This window comes from Cotesia typhae, unplaced genomic scaffold (assembly GCF_013202065.1).
Source record: "Cotesia typhae breed Kobodo isofemale line unplaced genomic scaffold, CoteBio_Ctyphae contig_123, whole genome shotgun sequence".
Lineage (NCBI taxonomy): Eukaryota > Metazoa > Arthropoda > Insecta > Hymenoptera > Braconidae > Cotesia > Cotesia typhae.
In genome coordinates, this window is record NW_027423715.1 from 2,232,085 (window position 1) to 2,245,658 (window position 13,574).

The 13,574-nt window shown below is 33.7% G+C and overlaps 2 protein-coding genes across 17 annotated transcripts in view; one reads left to right on the plus strand and one right to left on the minus strand.

The window, feature by feature from the left end:
• The first annotated feature begins 764 nt into the window (after positions 1-764).
• Hira (histone cell cycle regulator-like protein) lies at positions 765-5,157 on the plus strand. Its single transcript, XM_074255743.1, has 9 exons — positions 765-1,016; positions 1,092-1,154; positions 1,239-1,349; positions 1,631-2,226; positions 2,310-2,591; positions 2,851-3,116; positions 3,194-3,969; positions 4,144-4,428; positions 4,491-5,157. The coding sequence occupies exons 1-9, from the start codon at positions 980-982 to the stop codon at positions 4,697-4,699; spliced, it is 2,625 nt and encodes an 874-aa protein (XP_074111844.1). The 5' UTR covers positions 765-979; the 3' UTR covers positions 4,700-5,157.
• A 428-nt stretch (positions 5,158-5,585) lies between these two features.
• Positions 5,586-13,574, minus strand: part of Msp300 (Muscle-specific protein 300 kDa) — a 79,784-nt gene continuing 71,795 nt past the window's right edge. For 12 of the 16 annotated variants that reach the window (XM_074255672.1, XM_074255654.1, XM_074255600.1 and 9 more), the window contains 7 exons: positions 9,680-12,403; positions 8,251-8,435; positions 8,011-8,049; positions 7,290-7,796; positions 6,961-7,204; positions 6,550-6,605; positions 5,586-6,069 (listed from right to left, as the gene is read on the minus strand). In XM_074255672.1, the coding sequence (XP_074111773.1) occupies positions 5,850-6,069; positions 6,550-6,605; positions 6,961-7,204; positions 7,290-7,796; positions 8,011-8,049; positions 8,251-8,435; positions 9,680-12,403 (3,975 nt within the window). In that variant the 3' untranslated portion in view covers positions 5,586-5,849. The remainder of the gene's footprint in view (positions 6,070-6,549; positions 6,606-6,960; positions 7,205-7,289; positions 7,797-8,010; positions 8,050-8,250; positions 8,436-9,679; positions 12,404-13,574) is intronic. The other 4 variants (XM_074255716.1, XM_074255725.1, XM_074255708.1 and 1 more) reach the window with 1 other exon arrangement.

A 13,574-nucleotide genomic window follows, 5' to 3' on the forward strand; every position in this document is an offset into this window, starting at 1 on the left:
AAACTTTTATTATTATAATACGACACTAAGTCAATAACATTATAATTTATCAATCAATAGCTTACTGATCATACATATCAAACAATATTTCTTATCTATTACACCCATTTTAATAAAATTACTTACAAGAAATAATAAATTTATTTTGTGAAGATTATTTTAATTTTTTATCAAGCTAATTTACTGTAACCCATTTAATTTATTAATATGTATAATTGTTGGCAATTAAAAGTAATTATCTTCATAGAGTAGTCTTATAAATTTACTTACCTGTCAGTCAATACTTGGTAAATTATAAGTTTTATACTCACAATTATTTTACACTTAAAATTACAGGAAGAAATTTTTTTGGAGTGTTTTTTATTATTTTTTTTTTTTTTTAGTATGTTTAAAACTTGAATAAATATTTTTTTTTAAATAAAATTCTTAAAGCTTAAATTAAATTGAAATTAAATTAATGGTTAGGATCAAAAAAATAATACTGAGGTATAATAGTAAACTTAGCCGACATTTTATTTATTAATTGTCTTTCAAAAAAATGCTTTAAAAAAAATAATTCTTTCAATTATTATTTTATAAAAAAATTTAAGCTTCCGTAAATTATTTTTAATCGATTTTTAAAATATTTATTAACGTACTTAATTTTAAGTTAAATTAATCAATGAAATAATTAGTGTATTTTTTATCATTTGCGCGGAAAAATTAATTTAAAATTTGGTTTATAGAGCGCGCTGTAATCTACTGCCAGAACTGATTAATTTTTCTTCCTTATCTTTACTCCGAAATTTATAACACCACAACCCGGCATAAATCTTCAATTTATACATAAAAAATTTCTTTATTGGTTATGATTGCATTACCGTATGTTTATAATGTGCGAATAATTAAATAAAAATTAATAAATAAATGATGATTGGTGTGAAGTAGTGAATTTAATGAATTTTCAATTATTGCGGGCTTTTCACTTGTAAAATAAACAATGAAGCTGCTGAAACCCAACTGGGTGTCTCATGATGGTATTTGATTTTTTATTTATTTACTGTCTAGCACTTACTAATTACTGAATAATTACTTTAAATTATTATCCACAGATTCTCCGATATTTTCCGTGGATATTCATCCTGATGGCAAGAGATTTGCTACTGGAGGCCAAGGTATTTTTTTTTTCTTTCTAATGAGCTTTCTAATAAATCATACAGTAAATATTACATTAATGACATAATATTTAATTTAATTAGGAGGAGATTCTGGCAGAGTTATCATCTGGAATATGGAGCCAGTTATCAGCGAAGCCGCGGAACTAGATCAAAATGTTCCTAAGATGCTTTGTCAGCTTGACAATCATTTGGGTAATTATTTTTTTTGCTTTTTTATTTTATATTTTATTAACTTCAAAATAAAAAAGAGTGACATTAAGATATATTTGATAATTTTTTTAATAAATTAATTATGACAAAAAATATAACACTGAAGTTGACATAGATTAAAAATTTTTTTTTAATTTTATAACAATTAAATTATTATTAAAAAAATTATTAATTGAAATTTTTAGAAAAATTTTTTTATTTATTTATTTATTTATTTGTTTCAAATAAAATAAACACCGATCATTTTTATCATTGACTTTCAGCTTGTGTAAACTGTGTGCGATGGAGCGCTGGAGGTCTTCTTGCCTCCGGAGGCGACGACAAGGTAATAATAATTTGGCGCTATCACGGGAGTGGAGGAAGCGCGTCATTTGGAGGTAAATCCAGTGTCGAGAGCTGGCGATGCGCTTCGACGCTCAGATGCCACGAAGGAGACGTGCTAGACCTGGCCTGGGCACCCCACAGTCCTTGGCTAGCATCTGCGTCCGTTGACAACAGCATCATCATCTGGGACGCCTCCAACTTCCCAAATATCATCGCGATTCTCAAAGGTCACACGGGTCTCGTCAAAGGAGTCACTTGGGACCCCGTTGGCAAGTATTTAGCTTCCCAGTCAGATGATAAATCTCTGAAGGTTTGGAGAACCACGGATTGGAGCGAGGCGACTTCGATATCAGATCCTTTTGTTGAATGTGGTGGTACGACTCACGTTTTGAGATTATCTTGGAGCCCAGATGGTCAGCACTTGGTATCAGCTCATGCCATGAATGGCGGAGGACCTACGGCTCAGATAATTGAGCGTAATGATTGGACATATGACAAAGATTTTGTTGGTCACCGTAAAGCTGTTACTTGTGTAGTATGTTTTAATTATTTTATTTAATTATTAAAACCTAAATATTTTAATAAATTAATAAAAATGTATTGTTAAATTATTTACAGAGATTTAATAGCAATATATTCCAAAAAAAACAAGGTGGATCTTCAAAAGCGCGTGAATATTGTTGTCTAGCAATTGGTTCCCGTGATCGTGCTCTTTCGGTGTGGCTTACATCATTAAAAAGACCTCTGATGGTCATCAACGAATTGTTCACCCACTCTGTGCTAGATGCAAGCTGGTCGCCATGTGGCTTAAGATTAGCTGCTTGCTCTTGGGACGGTACCGTAGCGTTTATGGAATTCACTCAGCAAGAATTAGGTCGGCCGCTAAGTCCTGAAGAACAGGTTCGTGATTTTTTTTTTTTTTAATTTTTCGTTACGCGTATTAAAAATCCTGACATAAATTTAAGTTAACTAAAGAATATATTGTTTTTTAAAATTTGATTTAATTTTTGAATAATTTTTTTATCCCCTCGAAATTTTCATTATTAAAAAACAAAACTAGTTAAATATTTAGTATGAAATCGAGATTTAAAATTAATTAAAAAACTGTAAGGGAAAATAGATTAATACTTTACTAATTACTCTTGAAATTTTATCATAGAACAATCTTCACGAGCGTTTGTATGGCAAGTCGTTGGTTCACGGAGGGTTCACAGTAATGGAAGCACCAGTTTTGTTGAATATGAAACCACCAGCATCAGCAACTCAACCACAACCCGCTCAACCAGTTTTAAACGGTTTCTCTTCTACAGTTTCATCGTCGCCTTCTCCTATGAAAGCTCCGATTAATAAGCAAATAGAAATGAGAACTTCCGATGGACGGAGACGAATCACGCCAATGTTCATTCCTCCCCCACCAGATACAGTGTAAAATAATTTTTATCAACATACTTCGATGATTATTTAGAATTTGTTAATTAATTAATTAAAAAAAATTATTTCAGGAATTCTAGTGAAAGTAGCGACACTATAGCAGCGATAAAAAATACTCCGGCTTTTTCAAGCACATCTCAGACTAAAAGTTCTATCGTAATTGAAAAACGTGACGACGTCGTTGCGCCTAACGTCTCTACGACGACAAACATGGTGACGCCGTCAACATCGGCACCAGGACTTACGTTAAAGCGTCGCGACCCAACAACCGCTCGACCTAATCACCATCATCACCATCATCATCATCATCATCATGGTCGAAAGCCGCGTTTGGTAAACGATAAACAAGGCAGTATTGTGTTTCCGGCGTTGAAACCCGTCAGTTCTCTGTCACACCAAGCCGCTCACTATGCCGTGACAGTAACAAACAATCAAAATTTAGCTCACTTACAAGTCTTCCGAGGCACCGACTCAGAACCGACGTGGAACCTTCACTTAGGCTACAGTGCTGTCGCTTTGGCTGCTTCTGCGGCTGTCATCGCCGTTGGATTGGAAGACGGAAGTATTCATACGTTTGATCCTACGAAAGGATCACGACCTGCACCGCCTTTGGCTCCTCCAGCTCCTCTTGCTAAACTCCATGCGGTTGGCAATGCAGTCATGGTGATATCTTGCTGCGGTGCTGTTCGTGTTTGGGAAATCGGCAGCACGTCTAAACTTATTGTTTCTACTTCTGCTAGTCATTTAGCAGCTTTTGGAGGGTCTTTACTTTCTTGTACGCTGTACAATGGAATGCCGCATTTAGGATTTACTAATGCTCGAGCATATATTTACAATAAAGATATGGGTAAATTTTTTTTTTGTAAAAATTTATTAAGAAATCTAGATTATTATTAAATATTTTTAAGTTGGGACTTATAGTTTATTTTCTTCATCAAAAAAAATTTTTTTTGATGAAGAAAATATGTATCATAAATTATTATTATTTTATTTTTGCAATTAATTAATTATTGTTTTTTAGGAACATGGTTACTAGTTGGAGACAGTCATGATCCAGTTTGGCGTTGGTCAGCCCAAAGTGCATCGACTTTAGTTGGTAGCAGAACACCACGTGGTCCATTGTCTTCATTGCAAGAAGCATTGAATCGAACCGCTGGCGGTATAATGCCTAGTCCAAGACCACCACACAATGGCTCGAGTGTTGTTTCATATCTAGAACAACAGTTACTAGCTTCAAAAGCTTTGGGCAGTCAGCAGGAATATATCCATTGGTTCATGGCTTTAATTTCATTTCTTTTAACTCAAGGTAAATTTATATTTTATTTATGAATTGTGAATGTAATAATTGATGAAAAATTTCATCTTAAGATGGGCTAGAAAGAAGATTACGAATAATGCTCGATGATCTGATGGGACCAAGTCACAGCACTGCAGCCAAAAGTACGTGGGATCCAATGATTCTTGGTATTAGAAAGCACAAGCTGTTGGCAGATGCTCTTGGAGTTATCGGCGGACACTTACGGTGGCAGAGATTATATCTAGAGTATTCTGAACAATTAGCTTCGCTCAAAAGCTAAATTTAACATCAATTTTATAAAATTAACCAATCAACTAATTAACTTATTAAAAACTAATACTAAAACTATAAGTGAAAAAATCTAAAGTCTACAGTGATATTTCTAAGTAAGTTTACACAAAAGCAATTTATATTTTTATCATTATTCTAAGGAGGTAAAAATAACAGAAAAAGTAAACAAAAAATTTATATAGACTAATTGTCATTGTGCTGTATGGAAAAATTTTTTGATATTGATAATAATAAGTTAAATAATTTATTTTCCAAGGAATTAAAAAATTTTTTTTTTAATCAAATCTTTTTCATCTGATCCAACAAAATTCAGAGTTTAATTAATAAATTTCCAGAATTAAAAATGATATTTTTAGGTAAAAAATTAATATTTAAAAATTTTTTTTCGGCTAGTTTTTACAGCGAATTTATGATAAAAAATATCGCGAAAGGAAAAAATAAAAATTTTGATAGCTTTTTTGCCTTAAAAAGAATTAAAATTAAAATGGTTGACCCCACTTGTAAATAATTACCCTATTTTTAATAACTATAAAAAAAATTCATTCTAGGAGTCTTAAATAAAAATAAAAATTATTTTTAATAAGCTTTGTTTATTTGTTTATATATAAAAATATATAATAAAGCTTGTGCATTTTATTAAATTTATTAATAGCGAATTTTCAAATTAAATTAGCTGACAAGCTATTATAATTACCTTCAATAAATCTTTCGCTTGGTGTACCAGTAGATTATCAGACATAAATAATTGGTTAATTATTTATGAATAAATCTTTCGAAGCACCATTTGATTAATATATATTAAATACATGAAATAGAATTTTTAAGTAAAGTTTTGATTGTTTACTTTTAATAAATCATTGATAATTTAAATGAAATATTGACAACGACAAATATATATTTAAACAATAAATTAAATACATATTTTTGAGTTGGGTCTCCTTGATAATAAGGAGCTTTATAATTAAATTTAATAATAATAATAATGTAGATAATTAAATCTATGTATGTACAAAATATTGATCCGGCACTTTGATTAAATCTTGATTATCTTTTTAGATTTATAGGAATTGTTTAAGGCGTTGATGAGTCTATTATTCGTTACAGTTTTAAGTAATTATAATTTTTAGTTAATTAATTAATTACAAAGGTGGAGGACCATTGGGATATTCGACAACTGGAGTAAATGTCCTGGCAATATTGTTTGAGAGCATACAGCTGTAGTCGTCCTCAGCTGTAGGCACCAGAGAAGCAACACCGAGTAATAATAACATCAATGCTTGAATTGGTAAGGAAGCTCTTAATACACGACCTAAGAAACGGTATCCACGTACTAATACCGTTCGATCTCTTTCGTCACCACTGCAACAGATGTGTAAATAATAAATAATTAATTATCAATACATTAAAAATTAATTTAGTTTAAAAAATAAGGTAATTATTTACAAGTGGGGTCAAACATTTAAAGTTTCATTTTTTAACTTGGAAAATATTTAATTTTTTTCTTCAAAAATTTTACTGTATATTCTTAAAATATTTTTTTTAGGCTGTCACACTAGTTGTACCCCTTAATAATTTTTTTTTTTTTTTTTGAAAAATACATAAAAAAATGAACAATTAAAAAAAACAAGTTTTTAAATTTATAAAACAGGCAGAATAAAAAAATGTTAATTTTTCACCTAGATATAGCTAAAAATAGGTTTGACCCAACTTGTAAATAATTACCAAAAATAAATTTAAATAGCTACTGCAAGTATTTATAATTTAAAAAATACAACTATCATAATTTGTTGTTTTACTTTGTACATAAAGCATAAAAACGTGGATAAAAAAAAAACATACTCATTACTGGATGATTGGCCGTGTAGACTGGTTGTCGAGGAAGCTCCGTCGAGCAGCTATAATTGAGCAAAAAAAAAAAACACAAAACGTAAAGTACAAGTGCAAGTGTTGGTGAGTCTTACATAAAAAAATGATAAATTACAATTACAATATAATATAAAATACAATCTAAAAATATTATCTGTATTATTATTTAATTAAGCTTTAATAAATTCAGACAATATTTTAGTACGATCGTGTAACGACAACGGTGCTCCTACTATGCAGGTATAATTTACGATTTAATTACTATTCAATAATAGTCCTCAAACACGTACGCGTTTGACTATAAATTAGTCTACTCGGTAAAAAATTTTAAATAAATTTTTTTAAGCGTTTAATTTAATTATTTTAATAATTAGAATTCCTTACATCGTTAGAGAGTGAGGCTAGCGACGATGAAGTGGCAGCAAGTCCGACTTCTTTGGGATCTAATCCGAGAGCTGCACCGAGTTTCAGCGCATATATGCCGGTTAATCGTCGTAATGATTGCAACCGAAGCTTTAGTTCGTGCAAACGACCGCGGATTTCCATACTTTCGTCCAATAAATGGTGCGCTGACTCTTCGAGTGATACTACTCGAGGTTCGCAGCGTTCTAAATCACTTCTTAATTCCCTGTAATTAAATAATTTTTACAAAATTTAAATCATTAATTAAAAATTAATAAATCAATTAATTAATGATTGATAAAAAAAATTACCTGAATTTATTGTACTTGGATTTAATAACATCAACATTGTCAGCCAGATCGATGGGCTCGTTAGCTTGGATGGAATTTTCCGTTCTCTCTAGCCAGCTGAGCAGCTCTTCGACAATCCGGTGGAACTGTTGGTTGCCCATCAGAGCGGACTGCAAAGCAGACTGCCAAGTTCGCGCGGTAGAACAGACGCGTTCCCACCTTGAGTTAGCGGTCGCGAGACGATCGCGAAGTTCTTGAGCACGCTCGACATCTTCCGTGTGGTCTGCGAGATGCGAGCCGACTATATTCAGGCTGATCACGATGCTTTTGTGACTGTCCAGGTCCAAGAGGAACTCACGGTGGTCTTGAATAATGTCCTCCAGGTCTTCGATGTTGCTCGGCGGGGAACTTTGCTCGCTTTGAATCCCTTCCGCGTACTCCAACCACTTCTCGAGTCGCCAGAGGTCTATGTCCAGCTGCGCCCAGTTTCGTCGCGAACACAGTGGACATGTTAGTCTACCCTGGTCGCTGTTGAATTAATTTATTATTTATTAGCACAAATGTCAATTAATGTTTTTGATTTATCAATTTAATTATGCAGTTATAAATTTTTTTTTTTATAGGAAAACATTAATTAAGAACTTAGTAATTATTTAATTTTTAATTAATAATTATTAAAGGAATTTTTTGAAAAAAAGAAAAAAGAATGAGTTGGAAAATTGTTAGATAGAGTTAGACTCACTGTTCACATGGAAGAGAGTAAGCGTTGACTAGAGGCGACCTGTCAATAAAGATTACCACAACAATTTATTAGTCAGGTTTGGTTCTTCATGCACTTCAATCAATAAAATGTCAATTTTAATATAAGTTGCAATATAAATTTTAAGGTATCACTGATTGTAAAGACGTTAATAATTAATGAAAAATTCAGTTGACATGAAGATAAATTAGTAAGTCACACAGTAGGAGTAAACAAACTGACCTTATTTCGCGAATTTGTTGCTCACGAGCTCGTGCTCGCACTAATGTACTTTCGTAGCGCATACTTAGATCGTTAACTTCCACGGTTTTGGCTACTTCGTCGTTCAATTTTCCATCTGCTGTCAATAATCCGTGAAGATGTTTCGCCAGTTCAATTGCTGACTGACAACTTCCCATTAATTTTGCCTGGAAAGTAGGTTTATAATTATTTCTTGTTATAGTTATAGTTACGTGAGTATTAAAAATATTTTTTTATTACTAATTTAATTAATAAAAAAAAAAAAATAAAAAATTTTTGCTATCGGCTAATTTTAGTTTAATAAAACCTCAATTTTTTATGATATTAAACATTTGAATAGCGCGCCGCGCGCGCACCTCAATTTTGACTAATAAGAAATCAGTTCCCACTTTTTTGCGAGTTTCGATTATTGACTAACTTCACACTCTCATGTATTTTTATTGGAGGGATGACAGCTCACATTAATTTGAATATTATCCAAAAATATTTGTAAAAAAAGAATTATTTACGATTAAATCAGATTATATTTAACTAGCAATAAAATTTATAATTAATTAATTGTCAAATAACAGCTATAAAAAAATTCAAATTTCTCGTGAAAAAGTGAGACGCCATTTTTTTTTTTTTTTTAAATTGTAGAGTGGGGGAAAACGACCGTTAAAAAACAAAACCGACTCTCAATTCAAATTGGTTTTTCATCTTGTATCTGTGTTTGTTCCAGACGTCGTTCTATTGACTCAAAAGTACTTTGAAGGTAATCGTACCGGTGTTTTACAATTTTTGACATTATTAAACAAAGACAATCGTGATAGTTGGGGAATTTTTGCATAGTTTTAATTTAATATAAGAAATTCTCAGTTTTTTTTAAGTGCAAAGTTGAGTGTAAGATAATACTAAAGTTAGCCAACATTTAAAATTTTTTTTTTTGAACTATTAAATTAGAATTAAAAAATTTTTTTTAAGAAATTGTACATATAGTTTTTCAATTTTTTACAGTTGAAATTTTTTTTTAATAATTTCTTCAATAAAAAAAAATTATAAAAATTTTTAAAGTCGGCTAACTTAATTTTTATGAGTGTAAGTGCTGATACTGTGAAAGTGCCTGAAGATGATGAATTAAAATTCAACTCAATGTTTTCAAAATAATTCGAGTAAGTCATTGTTTATTTTTGATAAGTATTTTATTGTCATCAATCATTTATTTTACTTGAAATGGAATAAATTAAAGATTGATATAAATTTATTAAGATTTAAGGTTAAGAAGAATATTTATATTTTTTATTTTGAAAAAAAAAATTTTTTTCAAGGCCAAAAATTCTACGATAATTATTTTAATTCGAAAAATCGCTGATTAAAAAAAAAAAAAAAAAAAACTGATTTAAAAAAAGGGGTAGTTTTTCAAAAAACTCACAATATTCTTAGCCGTGGAAGCAAGTCCAGGTCCAGGAGTCGGTTCAGGAGTGATCGCATCCTCTAGCTCTTCAAGGGCATTACGACACTCGCTCAAAGCGGATTGAAGCTCAATCAAATAAGCATCACACGAAGTCATCTTCGTGAGCCTGGGTAGTGTGTCAACTTGAACGGCACTATCCTGTTCAAACTTCAAAGTTTCCACTTGAACGGCCTCATCGACCTCCATTTTATCACTGCTTTCCTCAAACTGTGTCTTCAAAGTAGTCACTCGACTCTTAATATCTTGCCATAGCAGCTGGTACTCATCAACAAGCTCTTGAATAGCCGGCACATCATTAGGCGCGCAATCTTGCATCACAATTAGCGCAAGTTCATCAGCTCTCTGCAAAGTCCTGCTTTGAACAGCTAATTCCTTTTCAATTTCCATAATTTGCTGGAGCCTCCTCCTCACGGAGACCTTCTGCTCCAAGTGCTGAACTTGTGTCAGTTTAACGTCAACCTGAGTCAGCCCTACAACCGCGGAACCATGAGCAGTTATAAACTCGCGGTAGGCTTTCTGTTCGCGTCTGAGAGCCGAAATGATTGAATTGGCTCGCGGTTTGAGCGCTTGCCATCGATCTAAAAGTAACCTGACATCCACCGTAAGCGCCTTGAAGTTCTCAGGTTCCAGTCCGCTTTTAGCAAGCCTGCTGTAACTCTGCTCGATAATAACCAGCGCGGGTTTATGCGCGTCAATGTCTTTTAAAACCCGCCGAGTCTTGTTGAGTATCTGTTCGCCTTCTTTGCTCGTTTTATCCAACCCCTCTTCAAGCCCCAGCAATTCTTTCTCAACATCCGCAATCCACTGCTCTTGCTCCTGCTTAACCTTATCCAGCTCTTGTACCAGCTTCCAGGCAATAATTATCTTCCTTTTCCGCTCCGCAGATCTGACACAAGTAGACTTCCACCTTTTCTCCAAACCCTTCATGCCTGACTTAATCGGCTCGGTGTTAAAAGAAGCCTTCCAAGCATCACAATCGTTCAACAAAATTTCACAAAGATTAAGTACCTCCCCAATCTTCCCGCTCTCGTCTTCGATGGTCTTCTGAAGGATCTCATGGTCTTCCAGCTTCTTATCAATCGTCTTTTGGGTCTTGCTTTCAATGACAAAAGCCTCCGTGAGCTGCAATTCAACCTTTCCAAGCCACCCGCGAATTTCTGCGATGCTCTTTTCTAACAAATTCATCGTCTGCATCAAATCCAGGAGTTTGGTAGTCCTGGCCTTTCCAGCATTGAGCAACCTGGCCCAGCGCTCGTTTATATCATCCAATGACCTCTGAATCAGCTCTCCGTCTTCTTTATCAGCAATATCAACCAGCTCCAGGCCGGTAGTTTGCAGCCAGTCGAGCTCACGCTGCTTTAAGGCCATTTCTGCGTGGAGCTCGCCTTCCAGCCGCTTTAGAGCTTCTTCAGGCTCTTCTAGCGAAGAATCGCAACTATTGATCCTCGTCTCTGCATCAGTGACCCAGACAAAGAACCTCGTTAATCTCTTGTCCCACTTTCCTCTCAAACTAAGCCGCTCCCCGAGTTTGTAGACCAGCAAGGCGAGCTGGTGCTCCAAATCACCGTGCTGCTGCCACAGAAGAGAATTATGTTGGTTGAGGCTCTTCATGTCCGAGGGAGAAAGACACTCGCGAAGCTGCTCTGTCGTTACTCCCAGGGCTTCTAAATGACTTGGGGCCTCGTTCAGTTTAGCTCTTAGTTGCTGCAGCGAATCTAATTGCTGCTTCACGTGCTGTAAGTTACTCGAGGAGTTGTGAAACGCGGCGCTTATGGTCTGGCTTATATCCTGGAATCTTTTGGTGATGATAGCTATCTGCTCGACATGTTGTTCATTCAACTTTCGTATCCTGAGCACGAAATCACGCCAAGTTTCTAAGCTAGCGCGTAAATTAGTTATTCTTTGTGTATTAGCAGCGTGCTCCATGCGAATTGAAACTGCGAGCGCTTCTTCGCAGTCATTTAACAAGGAGTCTTGCTGAACTGATAAAGAATTTATCTGAGCTTCTCCAGTAGGTACTTTTTCTAATAAAGATTCTATTTTAGTGATTATTTTATCCAGTCTTCTAACGTGAATGAATCTCAATTGCAGCCGGCTCTTCTCTCGGTCGATTTCTTTCAACCAGGACAGTAATTTACTCTGGTCCAGTTTATACTTGTCCCAGGCGGCGAGTCGGTCGCGAACAGACGCGTGTCTGTCCATGATTTTAGACAAAGTTTCATTGTGAAGGTTCGTCAGGATGTTGAACTGTTCGGCGACTGATAAGTCGCGGCCTTTTTCAGCACGGATTGATAGAATCAGGTGCTGTTGGTCGGTCAACAGGTTCTTGTGGACTTCGCACAGGTTCCTGTGCTCTGATAGTCCGTTGTAGTCGCCCGGCATGTCATTGGATAGGAAGTCTTGCACGTGTGATAAGTACTCTTGCCAGAGACGGAGTGCTGCCGCGACATCCTCGGATCTGACTAGTCTCGCGGATAGTCTGTGGTATTGTTGGAAAGTCTCGCGGAACACTCGCTGCCAGAGCTGCAGGACGTCGACCACGGAAGTTTCTGTGGTAGTTACGTCCAGAGCTCGGTCTTTTATTGACTGCAATTGCGGCTCGGTGCGAGTTAATGCTAGCAAGTGGTTCCGGAGAAGGTTCAGCTGTTCTTTGGATTCACCTTGACCCACTGTGATGAGGCTCTGTAATTCAAATGTGTTAATTATTAGTTGTTTGTTGTTGTTGTAATAATTGGAGAAAAAAATTATCGAGTACTGGGAATATACAAGAATATTTTTTTAGTCATCTTGAAGTTGATAAAAAAAATTTGACTATTTTTATTGAAAATTTTTGAATAAATAAATGAAGTGATTTTGAATTTTGATTCGAAAAAAATTTTACAAGCAAAGTTTGATAAATTCTAGCGTAAAAAAAATAATAAATTATTAACTTCACTACGTTTAATTAAATAAAATTAATTACTTTAATGTTACTAAAATTTAATGACACAGCAATTTTTAGAATTTATCAAAAAATACTTTTTAAAAAGATCAAAAAACTTTATTGATAAAAATTTTTTTTTTAATTAATAAAAATTTATTTGTCATATCAAACTGATAAAAAATGTTTTATCAATTTTTAAAATCTCTAAAATATTCATTTTGTTATTTTTAAACAGAATTATTTTTTATTTTTAATGATAATATAAGTAAAATCCTTCTCGAAAGGAATTTCATTCCAAAAGAAATAAACAAATTAAAAATCATTCACTCCAAAAATTTTTTACAGTGTACATAAAATTAAAAATCATAATTTATCACTTAAAATTTTTATGAGTACTATTGCATTATTCGATCGTTACGAAAGCAAAGCAAGCCAAGTTGTATTGTGAATTAAGGGAAACAAAGTTTAACAATGTAAAGTACGAAAATCCTTTAGGATGGGAAGGCGTTTAATCACTGGGTTTTGCTCTTATGGATTAGTTGGAGAACTCATTCAGTTTTCTTAGAGTTTTCTCACATCAGAGGTTCGAAGGTATCGTGACCAGAGGAAATAGCCACGTGTTTGAAGTGTATAAGTCCTTCGACCTTGACACAACAAATTGTTTCGGAACTACAATTAAAATATATGCCCTCGTGTGCGAGGATGATTGAGTTGTGCCAAGCACCCACTGCGCGTAAAGTGCTAACCCTGAAGAGTGGTATAAGTAATACCTTGCTCAGGTATTTATTTACTTTACTCATTTTTAAAAATAATAAATTCTATATATTCCAATGGATTTGCCCTTGGGGATTTGTTTAATTATTAAATAACCTTGGGTATCAATTTAAAAGGATCATCTGTTTATAATTATTTTTTTAATTTTATACAAGC